Below are 22,501 nucleotides of genomic sequence, written 5' to 3'. Positions count from 1 at the left end.
TGACATACAGGTAGGAATATACTAGAGTATAGGAAAATGATTGACATACAGGTAGGAATACGCTACAGTATAGGAAAATGATTGACATACAGGTAGGAACATAGTACAGTATAGGAAAATGATTGACATACAGGTAGGAATATACTACAGTATAGGAAAATGATTGACATACAGGTAGGAACATAGTACAGTATAGGAAAATGATTGACATACAGGTAGGAATATACTACAGTATAGGAAAATGATTGACATACAGGTAGGAATATACTACAGTATAGGAAAATGATTGACATACAGGTAGGAATATACTAGAGTATAGGAAAATGATTGACATACAGGTAGGAACATAGTACAGTATAGGAAAATGATTGACATACAGGTAGGAATACACTACAGTATAGGAAAATTCTCTTTAAAAATCTTCAAAAGAACTACATAGTACAATTTGCCAAATCATCTAGGCAACAATTCAGCTAAAATGCATGCAGTATAGATTCTGTTCAAATAATAGAATTGCCAATACATGGCAATAAGTGACCTGGAAATAAGTAGGGCCACTTTAGGGGGCAATAAATGTTTATCATGTCCGTAGATATTCTCTAAAAAGAACTCATCAAGAAGAAAACAGCAATTTCAAAAACTATCCAAGCATCTATAGGCAGTGTAGGTTGAGAAGTGCCCGGAACCCTCTGGATCAGAGTGGGCCAAAATGTTTTAATAACAAGATTATAATCTACCGATTATAAAAGTGGCTTTTTCGGAGTACTACTATTTTTCTCCCTTGACAAAATCAATGCCAATTTTCACGTCATTTAGATAATCTAGATCACGAAGGCTTTGATTTGAAATTTTTCAAAAAATCCCCATTTTTTCTTCAGTAAAACTGGTGTCACTTGAACTTGATCCTAGTTTGTAGGTTCCAACATCCTCTTATCAATTTTGATGATCTCGTGTCTCTATCAGTCCTGGTTCTAAAGTTATACAAGTTTTTATGATCAAGGTCAATGGGGATACTAGTTTGTAGGTCACTACACCCTTTTATCATTTCTGAAGATTCCATGTCTCTACAAGTCCCAGTCCTAAAGTTACACCATACTTATATTCAGAGTCAGAATTCAAGGTCACTTGACCTTGATACCAATTTGTAGATCCCATCATCCTTTTAGTATTTCTGAAGATTTCATCTCTTTATCAGACTTATTTCTTAAAGTAGTACCAAATTTATGATCTAAGGTCAAGGTCACTGGAGTCACTTGACCTTGATACTGATTTGTAAATCTCATCATCCTTTCTGAAGATCCAATGTCTTTATCAATTCCAGTTCTAAAATTATGAGTTTGTATGTTCAAATTCAGAGGTCAAGGTCACTGGAATCACTTGACTTTGATACCAATTTGTAGATATCATCATCCTTGAAGATCCCATATATCTACCAGACCCGGTTCTTAAGTAATACCAATAGTTTGTAGATTTTATCACTTTCTGATCATTTCTAAAGTTCCCATGTTTATCAATTCCAATTCTAAAATTCTATAAGTTTTTATGTTCAATGTCAGAGCTCAAGGTTACTGGAGTCACTTGACCTTGATACCAATTTGTATATCTCATTATCCTTTCATCATTTCTGAAGACTCCATGTCTCTATCAGACCTGGTTCTTAAGTAATACCAGTTTTATGTTCAAAGGTCACTTAACCTTGACACTAGTTTGTAGGTCCTGTCATCCTCTTGCCATTTCTGAAGACCCCAGGACCCTATCTATTATATTTGTCAAGTTATATCTGTTGAATTTTGGAATTAATCCCCCCCCCCCCCGAGTTCTATGTTAAACCCCACCCCCATTTGATCCCCCCCCCCCCCCCCCCAAAATGTACGCTAACCCCTTTCAATCTGAAAACAAAAAAATTTCTGCACATCTAGATACATTGGCCTATCATATCCTTGAATATCTATTACTTTCATCCACTGGTTACGGAGAACAGTGTAGAGCAGTTTTAGGTGCGAGAAAGAAGCAGAAGAATAATAAGAACCGAGCAAAAACAATAAGTCTCCAAACTTCATTTGGGAGGCCTAATAACATGATAACTGTGTTTAAATAATGTACAAGCATCCTGAGACTTGTATATAGTTGTCCAATGGACATTTTTGGTTACTATAAGTTTCATCTCTGATCAATGCACCTCTTGAGATTACCCTTCATGATGTCTGTTATGACATACTAAGCTGCATCTTTATGCAAACTCATTCCCATTCAGCCACCGATTAGAAATGATACAAACCAAAATATTATTTTTTAAATCATTTATTTCTTTCATACAATGTACAAATCTTGGCCATACATCAGAATCTGAGGTATTACAAAAGTACATGTACTACCATGGAACACAAGTGGTTCTCAAGCCAGTGAAAGACTAGAGAAATCATCTATTTATCTTCTTCAGGATATGAGCTTGGCACATTTTCTCCTTCAATGATTACAAAAGCATCCTGAAATGGTCGTCTTTATAACTGATCTCTTCACTAAAATCTGTATATCACAATCATAGCTGGATTTGAGAAGTTTCATTAGATAATCTGTAACTGATTGAACGAATACATAAAATAAAATTTCAAAACAAATCTGGAATTTTCTTGGGGAAAAGAATTAAACAATGCAAAGCCACTACTAAAACATGAAAGACATCCTACAACTATAAAACAACATAAAATGTCTCCAAATGTTCCTCTATCTTGTATGTTGATAATCTACCAACATGTCAAACGAACTCTGACACATTTAATCAATACCCATATATCATCTGACAAGATTTTTGTATAAATAAGCCATCATACAGAAAAACAATAAAATCACAAATAACAAAAATACTGAAAGACCAATATGTAAACTATAATCATTTTACTATATCAACAGATCACTAGGCTAAACCCACTACAGCAAACCAGTGTCTTCCAACAATGAACATCTTCAAAATTCTCTGTTCACATAAATCTGAAGAAAATGTTCCACGTTCTCATCTTATCATACAACTTTTTAACATATGTCATTGTATGACTTGCAGCATTTCCCACTAATACATGACTGAACAAAGAATTCTTAAAAGATTCCTCTTTCTTCCAAGTAAATCAAGTAACTTTGTCTTCGTCTAATATAATGATTAAACTACTTCAAAACCCTCCTTATGAGAAAATGGGTAAGATATCATATTTACAAGCAAAAATGGAATTTTGTATACCATAAACATACATATTCAAAGCTAACTTTACAAAGCGAAATAGTTGTGCAACATGGTTAGTTAAAAAAAAACACCATAGTACATTCATAAATAAATCATCTTATCACAACTAAGATTTTTACCAGTATCATGGGTATAGATGAAATAGTTACAAATGCTTCATACAGCAGCAGGGGTATTGCATTAAGTACATGGATTCCTTCAAGCAAATGCTAAATGTAATTATCAGGATATTCTACAGTACAGTGCAGGATGAAATTATTGCTGAATGCTAACAAAATATATAATTAAGGCAGTAAGTTTTTCACATGAATAGCAACAAGCAAAGCTAAAATTTAGCATAATATGTTTGATTCACTGGTTAGAGCTACTTAGGATTTGTGAGCTTACAAAATGAAGTTTAAGGGGGAGATGTATTTACAATGCATAACATTATGACATTTGCTATGAGATGAAAGAATACACTGGCAAGACAATGAACACAAGGGAGACAATCCAATAAATTAACTGTGGAGGGATAAAATTCGGCAAAATTCTAGCAAAACAACACATTCATAACATATATATGCTAACACATTATTCAAAAACGGCCTTATAGCAAAAGATATGCTACAATTGGGTAGAGCTTTCTATGAATATCATATACTTTGATACTTCTGTGAGTACCATTTATCCATCTCCACCGTCCAACTGACAGTCAGATTTCCATTGCCAAATATACGTTTGTATAAATTCTAAATCCACGATGCATTATCGTACAACTTTAGTCCTTGCTGTAACAATCCAGAATACCCTATAAACATCCACATTAACACGAGATCCTTCTCTAGCAGGTGTCAATATATGTAAATATTACACAGTCCCAATCAACTGCAGTATTTCTTTCAGTTATGAAATAATATCATTCATGGATGCAAAGCATTCAGACAGCCATTTCCTGTTTCTAAATCTGATGAGTCTGGAGGAAAGCTGTCGTCCCTGAGTATTCCTGTCTCCAGTCTGTCTCAGTGTACATGTAGATAGGCAGTAATGGTTTTTAATGTTTTTCATTCATTGTTTTCTTTTGTTGTTTTTTTGTTGTTGTTTTTTTTTGGTTGAAAAAAAAACCCCACAATTTTTTTTCCTGGAATTAAAAGTATTTGCTCGTCACTACAATGACAATATTCCTTGATTGGGTTCTTCTCTGGTCCAGTTTTCCTCTGTTATCTGCTGACATCATACGTATGATAGAAGTCCTGTGATGAGTGTATGTGTGATAGTCGTCTTTCCACTGCACCTTTGTCTGAAAACACGACTAATATGATCATATTGGCTTTCACTACCTCTACATAATAAAGCATTCCCGAGATTTCAACACTCAACTTTTATCAAGGCAGTACCAAACAGTTCCTTAAGTTCAATTTTTTTGAAACTTTAATATTTTGTTCTAAGGAACAAGACCTCTTACTGTGCATGGTATAAAAGAAATCTATTCTTTCAGTTTTTCTCCATATAGTTTCAAATATAAGGTATCAGACCCCCATTAAAAGAATGTGAAATTAAACTTTCACGATAATAATGTGCGCTATATAAAAATTATCAATAAAGATTTTACAAAAATTAATAATACTTTTTATAAAGCTGACCTATTTGTTACTAAATCTCAACAAAATATATTGTAATTGATATATGTGTGTACACCGCGATGTAAAATATAACATGCATGGCTTGTCAATAGCAAATCTTGAAAGTAAAATTGAGCACTACATATTTTAAAAGATCTCTTAAATAGAAATGTATGGTTCAAATTTTGAAAAAAATTCACATCATGAACAAAATGATACAGAAATTGATATATTTTAAAATAAAGTAAATTCAACCTAGGATTTCGGTTATTTTTTTGGACTTTTTAGAAAATTTGATTGAGAAAAATTTGACACATTTGGCAAATGATGTCATCATATTTGACCTTTAACCGTAAGATATGACCTTGACCTTCTTTATACTTTAAGACAAAAGACTGCTTAAACATGTGTCCAAATATCAGGTCTCTACTAGCTACATAACAAAAGTTACTTGTTACTTTATAAAAGACAGTTAAATCTCACAAAGATGAAACTTTTTATGTTGCTAGAACTTGTAACCAATTCCTTTGTATATTTATACAATAAAATATGTTCAAATCAATCAAAACAAGCATTCTGAAAGTATTGCATAGCAATACATAGTCCCCTACCGGAAGCAAAAATTATTGGACTGCATCAATATTCAAAGTTCTTTATGAGACCAATGTTATGGTAAAAGGGAAGATTGTGAAACCAAGATAGGAATGGTTGGAAATCAACTACTATTCAGGTTCAAACACTAGACAAGAAAAATTCAAAATCGATCTGTACCTTGTAATGGCAAAGCAATCATCATGATGTACTGAATATCAAATGAATATCTGCAAGCACATTAAAAAAAGTCCAGTAAAATGATAATTCATGTTAATTTTTTAAGTCCAAGGGCCATGAATTAATGAAAAATCAATGGACCAAGATGAAACTTGAACTTGATCTGTAACTTGTTATAGCAAAGCAATGTACCAAATATCAAATGAATATCTGCAAGCACATAAAAAAAAGTCCGGAAAACTAATAATTCATGCTATTTTTCTAAGTCCATGGGCCATAACTTAGTGAAAAATCAACGGACCGAGACGAAACTTGAATTTGATCTGTAACTTGTTATAGCAAAGCAATGTACCAAAAATCAAATGAATATCTGCAAGCACGTAAAAAAAAGTCCGGAAAACTGATAATTCATGCCATTTTTCTAAGTCCAAGGGCCATAACTTAGTGAAAAATCAACGGACCGAGATGAAACTTGAACTTGATCTGTACCTTGTAATGGCAAAGCAATCATCATGATGTACTGAATATCAAATGAATATCTGCAAGCACGTCAAAAAAAAGTCCGGAAAACTGATAATTCATGCCATTTTTCTAAGTCCAAGGGCCATAACTTAGTGAAAAATCAACGGACCGAGATGAAACTTGAACTTGATCTGTAACTTGTTATGGCAAAGCAATGTACCAAATATCAAATGAATATCTGCAAGCACGTAAAAAAAAGTCCGGAAAACTAATAATTCACGCTATTTTCTAAGTTCAAGGGCCATGACTTAGTGAAAAATCAACGGACCGAAACGAAATTTGAACTTGATCTGTAACTTGTTATGGCAAAGCAATGTACCTAATATCAAATGAATATCTACAAGCATGTCAAAAAAAAGTCCAGAAAACTGATTTGCAGGACTGACGGACAGACAGACAGACGGACGGAGCGCAAACCTAAAGTCCCCTTCGACTTCATCGGTAGGGGACTAAATGCATTCAAGATTTTGACTCTCTGATCTCCAATATATTGGATGTTTCCCATATTTTTCAGAACATGCTAAATACATGCCATGGATTATATCAGTTTGTTCAGAACATATTGAATATTTATAGTATTGTGGAAATTTCATTTATTAAATAAATGAAATTAAGAAGACATAATTGAAAACTGATTTTACAGGTGTTTGGTACTACCTTAATTACTGTATGTTTACTAATTAAACTTTTCAGGATTCATATTCAAGTGCCATTTTTGCTGGTTCTAAAAATTAATTTAAAAAAAAATACTATTTGATAAATTTCTTTGAATGTCAAGTACTGTATAATGTACTGAGAAATAGACTATGAATAAGTTTTACATCTTACATTTATTCAGGAGCTCTTTGTCATCATTGTTTCTTGCTTGCTGGGACAAACTATGCAGAAGGATATGAGCTGTGTTGTATCGCTTGAAACACTGAAAGAAAAGTAGAGAATTAAACTCTCAGTCCATAATGCTATACTTCTAATTACATGTATCCCTGGTCATTGTCACAAATCGACCCCTCACCTCCTGAGGATTTCCAAACAATTCATCCAAAGCAGCAGTTTGACACTGAAAATAGAGCAGGAATTCTTAACACAGAGTAGCTCATCTACCGTAATATACTTTTACATTTGCTGGGATCTAGAACATAGTAAATTAGGAAAGACAAACTAAAAATTCACTTTTGTTAGCCTACATTTGGGTTTTACTTAAAACTCTACTGATGTTTACTCCTTTACTGATTTTCACGACTTATATTCATCTGTTTGCAGTAATAAATAAATGCCAATATTTCTGTATGACCAAAAAGAAACCCAACCCAACCTACTTTATTCAGGTCAACTTACCATTTCAATGGCGTAGTTGTAGATGATTTTGTCAGCAGTTGCTATGACAACCTGTGGGGTAAGAGCATTCTGCATTGTAATGCCCAGTCTCTGTTGAATATGCTTACAGACTGACACACAACGATGGTAGCGTTCATTCATCTGCTTCAACACTGAAATTACAAAGGAAAAGTTATCTCCCCACTGTCCACACTAGCTAATAGACATGGAAAACTTAGCTTTTATTTCTAATTATTATGAAAATGATATGGTATCTTGTCAATATGTACGAAATTCACAATGACGATAATCAGACTGTCTACATCTGATTGTAATACTGTAAGCCAACCTTATCAGCTACTACTTTTATTTGCTAATAGGCATGATAAATAATTTGCTTGTTTAATACATAATATTTATGGTTGAGGCAATATCTAAAATGCACAATTAAAAACAGTGACTAGTTCATCACAATAGATGTTTCGCATGAAAGGTATTGTCTGCAGATCTGAGATATTAGCAGCATGCAAATTAAAATTGATCATTACATTACTTACAAGTTTTGAGAGCATTAGAGACCTGTAGTCGCTCATCCTTGATCTCCCTCCTGGCTAGCTGTAGCGAGGATGACAACAACTGCAGAGATCTGATATAAAGGACCAACTGCTCCAATAACCTGTCAAAAATATATAATGCATATAAACAGGACTAAATTCCAACCCTCACAATGAGATCCATTATTAAAGTATTTCTGCTTTAATTATGCAAATCTCAGCTCCATTTTGTTCTTTATATAATACTTTTGTGAACCAATTATTCAAATCTCGGCTTGAGTTTGTTCTATATATAATACCTTTGTGATTCAATAAACTTTGGCATTGGCTCTCCTTGCAGCGGACCCTCACCCTGAATACAGAATAATGCAATATGTGAGTACAACTGTGTATAACTTGTATATCTACTTTTGAAAAGTTTTGACATAAACAGTCCGAGGACTTCACCTGCTTCCAATTGACAGACTCTGACAGTGTGTTTAGAGGGGCTCCTTTTGCCATGGCCAGCTCCATCACACACTCTGCCAAATCATTCACAAAACTCAGCTTGGCCATTATTTCATTGTGGTTATCCTGCAAATCATTTGACATCATTTTACACGCATGTTAGATGATCAAAATCGCATGCTTAATTATGAAAATACTGTTTGGCTTTTCAAGCTCAATTTCATCCTTTATAATCTGGTTTGCTTCCAAAAAATCAAACGACTTGTCAGTTTACTCTCCATCAGTGGAAACTGCGCGATGATGTGTTCACGAGACACCCCCGCATCACTTACTCCCATTAGTGTTTCCTCTGCCAGCCCTGGGGCTACAAAGGTCACAGGTCCTTCCATGTTTGGTGGTGACTGAGCGAACATCAAATTGGAGGGTGGTGTTGTGGCACTAAATGTTCTCCTTAGATATGACCCTGCCCTCTGTGTATCCATTCTAACAGTGTTTTCGTTGGGGGACACAAGGTGTTCATTGCTGGTGTACCTGGTAACCTGCCCCTCCAACAGATTTAATCCTGAAAACCAAAACACAAATTTTGTATAAAACAGACTAGCTGGTAAGCTGAAACGGAACTTTAGATCTACTTGTCAATACATTTTCAAATCTATTGCTTCAAGTTTCACCTTGCTGATTCATATAGTTCACTCTCGCTTGCTGAGACAGCATACTGTTGTCTTCTGCTGTTCCTGGGTCTGTATTGCAACGCTCCAAGACATTCCTCTTTATTCTATCTACTGCAAAAATATTCAATATGCATTGATTCAATATATGCTTAACAATGTTAGAAAATGCTCAGGATAAAATGTAAAACCATACGTTGTTTATGATGTTCCTATCAACATCACACACAACAGACAAAACACACATTCATACATGTAAGTTATACCAGATTTAAAGGCACTTGCTACAAGCAAACTTTTTTTTAAAGTAATGAAAACTAAATTTGTTTTTCCAAGTAAAATGAATATGATTTACTGAATGGAATTCATTCCCATGATTTCTCAATTAGGTTAAAAAGTGCGTAGAATTAGTAGAGAGTTAAACAGGGAGAGGTAATATATTTCAACTTAATGAACATCATAAAAAATTTACAAGTCCCTTATTTTTTTAAGGAAATTTATATCATATTTGTACTTTATTACAACCAGACTAAGCCAAAAAAATACATATCAACCCATGCATCCATTTTTTTGTTTGCATCAAGTCACTTGAAATGTCCTTTAAATGATCCTCAACTTAATGTGCATGATGACTTTCACAGTACATTATGAACACAAAACACAGAGGTTCTATGTTAGAAAGTTAAAACCAGACACACTAAATCAAGACACACATCAAACAGCAGGAAATGATGATGGATGGCCGTGATACAACTAACCTTCAGCAGGGTTGTATCGCTTTGTGCCCTTACTATCAGGAATAGTTCTAGGTCTGCTGTGTCCAAATGGTGCCCTGACCGGATCAGTGGGCATATTGTCCGTGACCTGGGGCCCACAGTTCAACTCAAAATGAGGTGATGCATCCAAGATAGTGGGTAATGACCCAGGACTTGAAAAATTGTGGTTCAAGCCCATAGGAGAACTACCCATACCTAAGAGAATTAGAGAGTTACAGGTATGTGCAAATGACTGATGGAAGTAGTGCAGAGATTAATAAGAACAATCACACAGTGTTATGAGCAGACTAGCAGAAACTGCATATATTCAGAAGGAACTTACTTCCTCGACGGTTGGGCGAGTTTGAGACATTGGCGGGGTGGTATTGGCCCCCACCCTGAGAGCTGCCAAAACTGCTCTTCCTCCAGGGGGTGGGCACACTGGGAGGGGTGCCGATGCTGAATTTCACTACAATAAAAAAAACAGAGATTTATGTTAAGGTTGTAAATGTCGCTCAACATAATGCAACAAAGTTAGTACTCACTGTTGCTTGACTCACTGAAATAAATGAATTTACAAACTGTTGATATAAGATCTTGGCCATGTTCAAATCTTACATACATGTACCTATTGGTGGTGAAAATGAACCGATGTCTGGTGCAGAAAATCTACTCTCAACCTGGGGCGACATCTTGACATTTTGACCAGATGACTGCAAATAAAAGACCCCAGTTTTGAAACAGACACATGAACTAGATCAATGCTTTTCAATATATATAATTGTCAACTCAAAGTCCATATGGAGCCAGTATAAAGTTTTGTGACTGTAAGAGATCAAAAATCCTTAACTTTGACAAATGAGTTCTAAAATTGTACTAATACTGTAGGTAGTATGCTTGTTAAACTGACATTGCAAAGAAAGCAAAAAATAATTAATTCACAATTGGAAGTTATGAACACCCCTGGACCTCAGTTTTAGCCATTGATAGGCACCTGTACATGTAACTAAGATTATATATACATTTAGATGAGTTTTAAATTCAAATTCTATCCAAAATCATGACCAAAACTATGATAACATTAAAATTAGATTCAACAAAAATTCCCTAACCAACGACTATTACATATAAGAGAAGATTTACGATGAAGCTCATCCATACTTTGGCCGATTCCGCAGGGGATATTTCCATCCCAGACTTGTTTGAGTTAGAGTGTGGAGAGCTGCAAGACCGGAGTCTCTCAAACGCTTTGACCTGGGTGGGCACCGGGATGGGCTCTGATTGGTTCTGGGCCTGTTGCATGGGCAGTGTGGAAGGTCTACTAGGACTGGCCACATTGTTAGTGTTCTTCTTAAAAGCCACAGACCCTGCCCGGGGTTCTACTCTCACAACCTGAGGTTTAGCACGCTCACTGCAAAAAAAGCAGCAACAAATTTAATTTTAACTTCTGTAACACACACTGGTGGTTTTAATTCTCTATCTTCTTAGTACATAATTCTAGGGGTGTTACTGTAAACCAACAATGAGTCACTAATCAACTATTGTTGTACAATTACCCAAATCCCTGTAAATCCTCTGGAGATGGAATTTTTCCCTGGTCAACAACATCCAAGTGATCACCGATTCCTTCTGGCACTAGTACAAAGTCATTCTAGAGTAAACACAAGAAAAGGTTTATAAAATATAGGAATAAGCTATGACATAATATTATCTTGCCTCTGATAAAAATCTTGGAATCTCATTGGCTGAAACCAATACTACATACAACGATGTCATGTCTCTTACTAACCTAATATCGTCAATATACCCCTTCCATGTGATTTACTGACCACATGTGTACTATGACGTCATGATAACACATATACCCTGTCACTAAAACGTAACCAGCTCATATTATGACGTCATAGGTATACAAAAAATTTAAAGTTTGTTAAAAAAAATTGTTTTTATCCCGTTGTTCATGGATTAAATGATGCAAGCACGTTTTTTATTGTACGTTTGATAAAGTATCTCAAGGATACAGTTATAAATCGCAGTCATTCATTATTGTTGTACATATACATTAGAAAAGCATCAAGAATGAATAATGTCAATATGCCTTTAATTAATGTAGATCTATATATAAAATCATCAACAGGATAAATTCGTTATGTAGACACTTAGAGGGGTAATACAGAAATATATGGGGTCCTTGAAAAAAAATATATTGGGCTCGGCTTACGCCAAACCCATTATATAGTGTCTACATAAATAATAATCTCTGTACTAAACCTACCTCTAAGGGACTGTTACTCCGCGGGGTAGGTCCCCTGTCCACTTTTAAGAAATCTCCTTCTTGGGAAGCTTGCATAGGCTCTGTCACTTCCTGCTGTTTCACCATCTGTACAACCTGAAAAAACACACTGTATCCTACAGCAACACACACACAGTAATTAACATGTACAGTGTACTGCTACAGCAATTAATCTCTAATGATACATTTCATTTCAATATTTAATATAAAATAAATCTATATTGTTATTCGAGTAACTGCCTTGATAGGTACACCCCTGACAAGCAAGCACCTGCACATTCAAAATAACAAGAAACTGCACACTCACTGCATGTGTTACCTTTGAGGGAGGGGTTGAGTATTCAGCTTTCCCTGACAATGGGGATGCAGACACACATCTGGGAGGGGTGGGACTCTCTGAAGAACATCCCTGTGAGGCTCTACCAGGTACCGGCACGGGCGAGGCTAGAATACAAGATATCAATCAACGCCCTCCATTCACTATCTCATCTTAAATTCTATTTTTATGATATTCACTTAAGTGATGTAACATTGGTATCAATACTTACAAGATGCTGCAGCTGACTGTGGTTGAAGGAAAGCGTGTTTGAAGAAATCCTCTAAAATAATGGAAGATACTCATCAAATAAAATCATAAGTCTTGGGATAAGATGTCACTGTTTGATTGTATAATCATAGTGGTAAACCCAACAGACAAACAAAAATAGGCTTACCAAACTCTACTCTGTCTTTTGCATTTCTTTTCAACATTTTTAACAACAAATCTCTCAATTCTGGTGATGTATCTTTGGGAATACTGCAAATAACAGAAAAGTATATAAAAATATCTGGTACCAATACATCTCTCAGAGCATGTTTTATAATAATCTATTAAACTTCAGTGTAGCCTGTAATTCACAATAACAATGCAGAGGATAATACAAATTTTACTGTACTACAAATGATGTTTATATAAGGGGTGGGTTATGATATCAATGAATAACTAAGAATTGTTTTAGCATAATAAAACTGATGTTCCCCCCTCCCTTCCATTTTACATAGTCTTTAAAAACATTTTATAAGGATCATCTTCAAAGTGGAAAATTATGAGTAACAGTACATAACAGTATATGTGCTTCAACCAAGGAACAGTGTTGTGAACATATGATAGTAAATTAAACTTACCAACATACCAAATATCAAAGGCCTATTTCAAAAGACAAAAATGTTATGGTCCGGACTAAAAAAGAAAAACACCCCCAAAATTCTATTATTTGATATTTACATAGGAGGTTAAGGTCAAAGGTTATCAAAAATGGCACGCAACACCCTGTCTTATCATGGTATACCCACATAATAAATATCAAAGGCATATTTCAAAAGACAAAAAATTATGGTCAAGACAAAAGAGATGCCCCAAAAATTCTTTATAATTATTTGAATTTTACATAAAAGGTCAAGGAAAAAAAGGCACATGACACACTGTCTTATCATGGTATAACCACATACTAAATATCAAAAGCCTACGTCAAAAGACAAAAATGTTATGAACAAAAAAAATGCCCCAAAAACTTATTACAGTTGTATTTGACCTTTACCTAAAAGGTCAAGGTCTTTGACCTTTACCTAAAAGTCACCTATCAAGTTACCTATCAAGGTCAAAGGTCACCAAAACTAGTAATAACCACATACCAAATGCCTATGTCAAAAGACAAAAAAGTTATGGCCCAGACAAACTTTGTATGAGAAGCGGAAGAAGAATTCACACTAAAACAATATGTCCTCCTTCTGGGAAGGGGAGATGTAATTACAAACGTGTTGTTTCTTGTGACTTACTTTGGTTTGAGTTCAGCATGTTTCTCATAAAAGTGCTTGAGCTGTTGGGGAGTCTGTGCCTGGAATGGTGCCTTGCCAGTCAGACACTGGAAAACAATGGTGCCTATACTCCACAGGTCTGCCTTGGCATCGTACTGCAGAGACATTATCACCTCAGGGGCCTACACAATCAAAATATATATTGAAATTTTAAAAGAATTAATATAAACAATCAAAATATAAAGAAATTTTAAAAGAATTAACATACACAATCAAAATATGAAGAATTTTTATAAGAATTAACAAACGCAATCAAAATATAAGAATGTTTGAAAGACTTATCATAATGTATTAAATCAATTACTTTTAAACAAGTGCTCCACGGGCCTTAATGGTTGCCTGAGTATCACACAACAAAAACAAAAATGACCTTTGTTATAAACTAGATACTGTCAGTTTTAAGTAACCAAAAGAAATTATCATTATTTCCAAGGTTACAGTCAGGTCAAATATTCCTCCACATTTTTCAATTTTGATCAAATGACCTTGGTTAAAAGGCATGATGAAAGGTCTCTTAAGCAAGATTTCTAACTTTCCTTGAACAAATAATCTTGCTTCATTATCTGAACATTAATAACATTCATGTTCATGCCATATATGAGCTTTTAATGTATCTCTGTAACAAAGGTATGGCCCAAGGACAACTTTTTAAAGTCTATTTCAAGTTAAATGACACAGGTGGTTCAAAGTCAGGACACAGTGCTTAGCCATAAGCCACCTATTTACCATGTTTCTCCATTACAAATGAACTTGTGGTGTGGGACAATTATCTCACAAATTTCACTGTTTTCGTAAAGGTCTCTATGCTCATCATTATATGCTTAGTTTATCTGCTATAAGTGCAGGAGTAAAAAAAAAAAAATGATATAGATCTATCAAGCCCTGCCCTGGGACTTGTAACCCTGATGCCATTATTTCATAATTTTGGTATAAACTACCATGCTCAAGATAACTATGCACTTAGATTGCCTGCTACATGTTTAGGAGTCGTTGATTTGTAGATTTTAGATCCATCCCATGGGCCCCAATTATCAGTGTCCATGAAATTCACAAATTTTGTCACCTACCCCTTAAGACATAACACAAATTTTTTGATAACATGTCAATTAGTCTCTGAGAAGAAGCTGGAAATATTCTCAGGTTATCAATAACACATGGTGCACAATGACAGGCAGGCATGGAAAAGAAATCGATCGTCAGTTTGTTATCAACATTCATTACTCTACATTAATACCATAATTAACAGATTTATTACAAAAAAGATAACTGCATAATTAACTCGATTGATTGACCACTGGGCAATAAATAGATATATACCATGTACATGGGGGATCCACATAAGGTGGCAGCCATCACTCCGTCATTGAGGAAACGAGCAAATCCAAAGTCAGCTGATGATAGAAAGCATATCAATCAATACACAAATACAGGCAAGCTTAGACATGGGTAATAAAGTTTTATGTGCACTTCCTTCAATCACTGACAAAACATTTTGATCTATTAACAGAACATAACTTCCTAAAATTGATATCAAGATGACATACAGATTAACCAGGCAACATGACTTAATCAATATCTTCTTGATTTCTAATTTGTGCAAGGAATGGAGAGAGAGAGAGAGAGAGAGAGAGAGAGAGAGAGAGAGAGAGAGAGAGAGAGTGAGAGAGAGAGATAGCGATAAAAAATAACATGGCCAAACAACAAATTGTAATATTTACCAATCTTGAGCCTCATTTCAGTGGAGGGGGTATTTGCCTTTCCATCGTGACAGAGCAGTATATTCTGTGGCTTTAGATCTCTATGGACAATACCCTTCCCATTCATCACTTTCATTGCAGCAGCTGAATCAGAAACATAATTTCAGATCTACATGTACATATATGTATATGTCATTGCATACTTTCCTTCACCACAACAGATCTGTTACACTAATTTGCACTGAGTCTATACGTTATTTTTGTTGACTTCTACATGTATATATACATAGCATACGAAGGTCCAATATTTTCTTATTAGAGTTGTGTCTTACCTATCTGTCTGAGGAATGAGGCAATGGTGTCTTCACTCAGTGTTCCTTTAGCTACAAATTACAATACAAAAATGAAATGCAAATAAAATCAGCTTCTGGCCGAGACTGTATGCGACTTAATGCACATCTATGACTGCACTGTAAATGTAGAAAATTACATGTGGGAATTATTCACACTAAATTCATGACGACAATATTTTCATGTAAATTACCCCTACATATACTATTCCCATACTAAAGATGTTGACATCACATAATTAAACTCTACGTGTATGATTTGCAATGGAAATGCACCTAATTGACAACTCATGGAAATATCCACATTTACAGTACATAAAGTTTTAAAATGTTAAATTTTGATTCATAATTTGACTCTCGTGTTAATTTTGATTGGGAGGAAAGTTAAACATAACCTTGAAATTAAAAGTAAATTACCAATGCTATAAATACATGTATATTACGATGTGACTTTAGTGCAGTGTGATGATATCCTACTCATGTTTCACCTACCCTGAAGATAATCAGCCAAGTCCCCTCCATTGCAGTACTGTAAGGAAAAATCAATGTGTTATTATCAAATTGTTAGGCAATGTAATCATTCATACAGCAGCGATATTTACAGTGGAAAATTGGTAGACATTTATGTGTGAAATTAAGCAATTTTCTCTCATGAGAACAAGCAGCATGCATATTGATTGTTCAATTTTTGTGGTTGACTGGTGAATGAAACTACACATCTGATTAGGAAATTACAATATTGAATAAATAAATGAAACAAGAAAACCATCATGCATTTTATTTACAGTTATCCTAAAAAAAAAACAACCATTGTCCCAGTCACATAGTAACATACTTCTGAAATAGACCACACACACCATTTCAATCTATCCAACTGAATGTTTTTATACAAATAGCATAAATACTTACCTCCATCACCAAATAAACATGGTTGGTTGTTTCCTATGTACAAAAAGAAGCCAAAATTAAATTAAATTTCAATCTTCAGATATAAAATGAACAGAGAATAATTTCACATGAATCAACTGAATTTGATCTGAACAGACATTATCTATGTTTATATGACAAATTCTAGTCAAAATCTGTTAAAAGTTACATGTATATAACAATGTGAGCTTGGTTTTAAATTTCAGTTGGAGATAACACAAGTAAAGTCAGTGAGAGAAATACAGTGATATATAAACATTTCCCCTCCTAAAAACAAGAAACCAATATCACAAATGAGCAAAACATCAGAAATACATCTGTATCAATTAGTTTAATATTTCTCACAGAATTAAGGTATATAAACACTTACAGGGCCCCCCTTTGAGAAACAAGAAACCATTGAGTAAACTCTCTGTTGCTGGGCATTGTTTACATAGGAAGAAAAGCAGAAACAAAGGATATTGCATAATGTTACATGTCCTTCCCCTCAGACTTAGTCATAGGTGTTAACACAAACAGCTGATAGCCTACAGATTTAGTGAACCAAAGGTTTACATAACAACCAGGTACAAAAAGTCAGATTTCTTTAAAACTGTAAACAACAGGTGTAATAACCTCATCAATCTGAAGTTACAACTTTGATCTAATATAGGGCCTAATTGCATCCCCCTGTAGAAATCTAATTAAAGGATAATTAAATTGATAGATGTGTGAAATTAGAACATTTGAATTGAACGTTTGAAGGACAACATTTATTTTCACATAATTCACGAATCAACAACAAACATACTGGCACTTTATCATGTTTATTTGTAGAGACTGTTGTGATAACATTAAACACTCCACTAATTGTACAGTGAATTTTCCTGTCTGATAAGTCTTGCTCATTGTGGTTGGCAAATATGTTTAATTTCTGATCAATATGATTTAAATTTGGGTCTCCAAATATGTTTCTATATCCACTGCAAATAGCTTGCTTGGGTCAGTTTTATAACAGATGTTTGATTGATTTTCTAAACTCCAGAGAATGTTGACCTGTGCATGTATATTACTAAAGTTATTTGACCTTGGAGTTGATAAAGGTGTACACTGACTCTATGGGCATGCACCTGGCTTATGTAAGTTGTTATCACAACTCAGGTATTAAGTGCATACTTATCACAGATTCAATTGTTGAATTCCACTGTCATTAAATAGCCTTTATATAAATGTATATGTGTGACATTGCCAGAAACATACTGTGTTCTGTCACCTACAAAGTGTGCATGTGTGAATTAGGGTTTTATTACACCACAGACCTGTCACTGACCATTCAGCCCCACTGCTCATGATTGCCTCAGGTGTTATTTATAACAGTTGTCAATGACCTAGAACTGCTTTATATGACCTGCATATGTTGGCATTTAGTTAATTCTTTGTCTGTGTAGTCTATATTTGGGTCTGAGTAATTGTGTTGCCAAGCATTATGAAAGGTGAATTATCAATATTTACAATGTCACTCAAGACTGAATGATCCATTTATAACCATGCAATAATTCTTCATGCATGAAAGAATCTAAATATCCCCACACTCTGCAATCAGCTGTTGATCACATGACCAAACATGGCAGTACCAAGATTAATTGCCCAGACTTTTTTCCCTTTGTCTACTGTCTGTCTTTGTTTTTAAACAGCTGCTATCTATATAACATCATATTCTAACCAGATAGCCAAATTATGAATTCATATAATTCAAACAATTGGCTACAAAAAATGATTTCCATGTTCAATGTTGAACGTCATGTAAATTTTAGGCCTTTTTTATTTTACTTTATGAAAAATAAGGAATTTCTATATCATATCATACATATATCATTCATAAACATGTTGAGACAGCTAAATAGAAATAATAATTGATGCCCTTTGTTACATCCCTGAATCAGCACTTATCTCCACATGGAGAGATATGAATTAGGATTATATAAATGACCTCAAGTTTGACACTAAACAAAGGGTCTGAAGACAATGTGACCTACAATTGACTTGTACATGGGGAGACCCAGATTACAGAGATTTAAAATCCATTAGTAAACCAACAAAGAATAATCAATCCTTCATATGTCTCCTATTGACATAAAAGAGGTTCATAATGTAAAAAACATGTTTAAACAAGGAGGAAAAAGCAAACATTGGAAGCTTAATGATATGTAATATTACATCACTTTTAATTACCATACATTTTACATGGGATAAGTTTTGATTACAATGTATTAATCCCTATTACTCATTAGGATGTATGCCACATATTATTAACTTAATAGAAAATTTCATCATTACCGGTAAATACATGTATCTTATAGTTAATGATCAGTGAACTGCCCATGATGTCATTTGAACCATGTAGAACTCTTGCTAGGAGTTTAGTAGTAAACTTAATTGACAGGCAACATTCTTATAGGGTAAAATATTGAAATATGCACACCCAATAGAAACTTACCAACCCACAGCTTTATCAATACACGTAATAACACCAGACCTTTATTTGGTGTTTATAAATGTTTTTCAGGCTTATGATCCATCTATCTATTGATTTCTACATCCTGCAGTTAGGATGTGTACGTCACAGGAAATATAACACCTGTCGGTCGACATAGTCAAAAGTGAAATAATCATCTACATCAAAGGATGCTGCTCTAAAAATCTTATATATCCACTTTAGTTAAATATAGGTGTGACAAGCACTGAAGCCCCTGTATTTCATAATTAGCACTTCTGATAAGAATCAATAGGAACCCAAGAGATTTTGAGAAACATGTAACATAAGTAATAAAGATTTTTCTGAGTCCTAAAAACCTCTGCCAGATTTACCTTACAATCCAGTAAAGCCACTACATTCTCATGATGAAGGTCTGAAAGTTCCTACAAAACAGTGTAACATACATTGTAATTGGCATCGTATACAATAACACACATCTTTATTTCCATCTCTGTTACATAACATTTTATTTTTGACCTTCAGGCCTATAGATGCAAGTATCAACATAAGTGATTCAATGTTACGGATTTTATCAATCCAACAGTATACTATACAAGCATATCTTGAAAGCTTTCTGATCAGGAAACTGTTATCTTGTCCATTTTTCTATTTGTTTACTGGTGATAAAAAAAGTTTGTTATCAGAGCATCTGAAGGGGGAGCCCTGAAAATTACATTTCTGAATCTCTCTCTGAAGTGCTTAGATCCTCCTCTGATGACATCTCATTCTAATATTATATATAAATGTGCATGCTAAATGCTAAAGGGCTGTGAAGCCTTAAGTCTTATTTATTTTCCTCTCATGAGTAAAAACAGTTTCCTTTGTAATGAATATACATGTACACACAATTACATTACCTTAAGAATCTTTATTTCTTTGCTCAATAAATTTTGAGACTTGGCCAAGTTCTTCTTGGTGATACTTTTAATGGCCACCACATGACTTGGTCTCTGTAATCAATTTTGAATGTTAGTTTGTTATACAAAGCTGTACTCATTTACAATAATAAAAAAAGAAGATTCAATAGCAGATGGAAGTCCAAGAATATTTCTTTACATCAGAGTTATACATATACATGACATATTTCATATACAGTATTTGTTGTTTCATATCAACATAAATATTGTATGTACTATTTCCATCTCATGTCAATTTTAAAAATATGTACAGCGATGAAAATGCCCTTGACTTTATCATAATAAATCTAGACTAATGCAACTGAAATAATTATACAATAAGAATTTGGGGTTATAGGGTCACTTTGATTTCAAATTACATTTCACATAACTGCCTGTCAAAATATAATTCTGATTTGGTTTCAAAAGAGCTTTGGTTCTTTTACATTGTATACAGGTCTGCAAATTGAAAGGTTTAATGACACTATACTGTCTGTCAAAGTTCATAATAAACTGAAGTTACTATTATTTAATGGGTAATTACAAAGATATGGTTGAACATTGGTCCTTTCTCGTGCTTTTTCATCTTAACCTCGGATAGGTACACTAAATAATTAGGTTATTTGAGTTTATTTCTGCATATAATCTATATATATACTTCAATGTTTACAACTAAAGTAGGTCATCAGTCTGTGACGCAGAACTACGGAACACCTTAGTTTATGTTTACAAACAGTATGGTTAAATGCCATTGCATAGCTGAATTATCTATATATATATCCTTTCTTCATTAGACATATGTCATATTTCTTATTCACATGCATTTCCTCTAACACATTCTCTCCATTTTTTAAAAATCAAAATATCTGTCAGTATTTATACCCAAAAGAATAAAAGTTTGTAAGTTACACTAGTCCTATATAAATGTCGTAATTCTGATTTTCATAATATCTAATCTACATCATGTACATGACAATATCAATCCATTTGGTAGGTCAAATTATATTAGAATAAGTTTCTTCTTTCTTTTGGAGATGGGAAACTTTGTTGTATGATATACAATGCTGAAAAGTTAACTTAGATTGTGAAAACAAAGGAATGTACAAAAAGTGTGTGTCAATTAACCTATTGACTATCATGAATCACGACACATTAGCATTTTTCAAGGGGTACATCAAAACAAATTTCAAGCACATTTAGAATTCCATCTAAATATATCTTGGAATGCAAAAATAGTGAAACGCTGATAAATTTAAATGGAATTTGAATTGCATCATCAAAAGCAATGCTAGTAATAGTCTGTCAGGAACAAAGGCAAAGTGTATGCACGGAGTTATATAAGTTCTAGAATCAACATGAAATTACAGACATAGTGAAATATTTGCATTGTAGCGAATGAATTTTAAACAATTCGTTATAGACTTAAACAGTTCATATAAATTTGGTAATATAACACGGAGGTGAATGTATACTGTACCTTTCTATTTCTTCCTTTGAAGACAACAGCAAAAGCACCGTGGCCAATCAGGTCCTTCTTGCTGTACTCATAATCCCCCACAACTTCCATTGTGTTGTTATATCAAATAATTTCTTCTTAAAGATGATGTAGCTGCTTCTTGATGAAGCTGGTCAGATCCAGGAGCCATTTTGGTGGTCCTAATTCCTCCAATTTGAACTCATCTTCATCGATTTTTCACTTCTGAACACTGAAAGTTATTTATCATTTAAAAGATATCACACTTGCATCATAGTACGTTCCTTTCTTTAGCGCTTAAATTTAGAACTCGTCTCCAAGCTGTATTCTTGATAGGTCAGTTGGAACAACACCTGATTATGTTTTGGTTTTTGACCTATTTACCTCTTAACATGGCGCACTAGCGACTTATTAACATAAATAATCCTGTATCATAATGCAGTATCGATTTTCGAAAAATAACATTTTATTCTATGATCGCTGTAAAGTAAAATGAATAGTTAAATATTTTCACTTTATGATATAATTACCATTCACCTTGGTGGGATATATGTAACTTTAAAATGATGTAAAATCGTTGTTGTTGTCCCCGGCGAAGTAATTTATAACAAGCGCTCAGGTGCCCTAG

At 34.0% G+C, this 22,501-nt stretch overlaps 1 protein-coding gene across 14 annotated transcripts; it reads right to left on the bottom strand.

The window, feature by feature from the left end:
• Positions 1 to 2,285: 2,285 nt before the first annotated feature.
• Positions 2,286 to 22,284, bottom strand: LOC125663620 (serine/threonine-protein kinase unc-51-like). 14 transcript variants are annotated; one of them, XM_048895903.2, is made up of 27 exons: positions 21,877 to 22,284; positions 20,361 to 20,453; positions 19,836 to 19,886; positions 16,971 to 17,003; positions 16,554 to 16,590; positions 16,044 to 16,094; positions 15,733 to 15,855; positions 15,332 to 15,405; positions 13,976 to 14,136; positions 12,874 to 12,956; positions 12,709 to 12,759; positions 12,480 to 12,604; positions 12,143 to 12,256; positions 11,424 to 11,518; positions 11,029 to 11,278; positions 10,490 to 10,580; positions 10,211 to 10,336; positions 9,871 to 10,083; positions 9,116 to 9,226; positions 8,777 to 9,006; positions 8,445 to 8,570; positions 8,297 to 8,349; positions 8,001 to 8,119; positions 7,465 to 7,616; positions 7,142 to 7,186; positions 6,958 to 7,048; positions 2,286 to 4,514 (listed from the first exon to the last, which is right to left on the bottom strand). In XM_048895903.2, exons 1-27 carry the CDS (start codon positions 21,964 to 21,966, stop codon positions 4,435 to 4,437), a joined length of 2,868 nt encoding a protein of 955 aa, XP_048751860.2. In that variant the 5' UTR covers positions 21,967 to 22,284; the 3' UTR covers positions 2,286 to 4,434. The 14 variants fall into 14 exon arrangements, with proteins under 14 accessions (XP_048751860.2, XP_048751857.2, XP_048751859.2 ...); XM_048895900.2 differs by having other exon boundaries at positions 12,468 to 12,604; positions 21,877 to 22,277; XM_048895902.2 differs by having other exon boundaries at positions 10,496 to 10,580; positions 12,468 to 12,604; positions 21,877 to 22,276.
• Between the last annotated feature and the right edge of the window lie 217 nt (positions 22,285 to 22,501).

This window comes from Ostrea edulis, chromosome 1, assembly GCF_947568905.1.
Source record: "Ostrea edulis chromosome 1, xbOstEdul1.1, whole genome shotgun sequence".
In the NCBI taxonomy this organism is placed as follows: domain Eukaryota; kingdom Metazoa; phylum Mollusca; class Bivalvia; order Ostreida; family Ostreidae; genus Ostrea; species Ostrea edulis.
The sequence above is the reverse complement of the archived record's forward strand: the minus strand, read 5'-3'. Positions and strand labels throughout refer to the sequence as shown.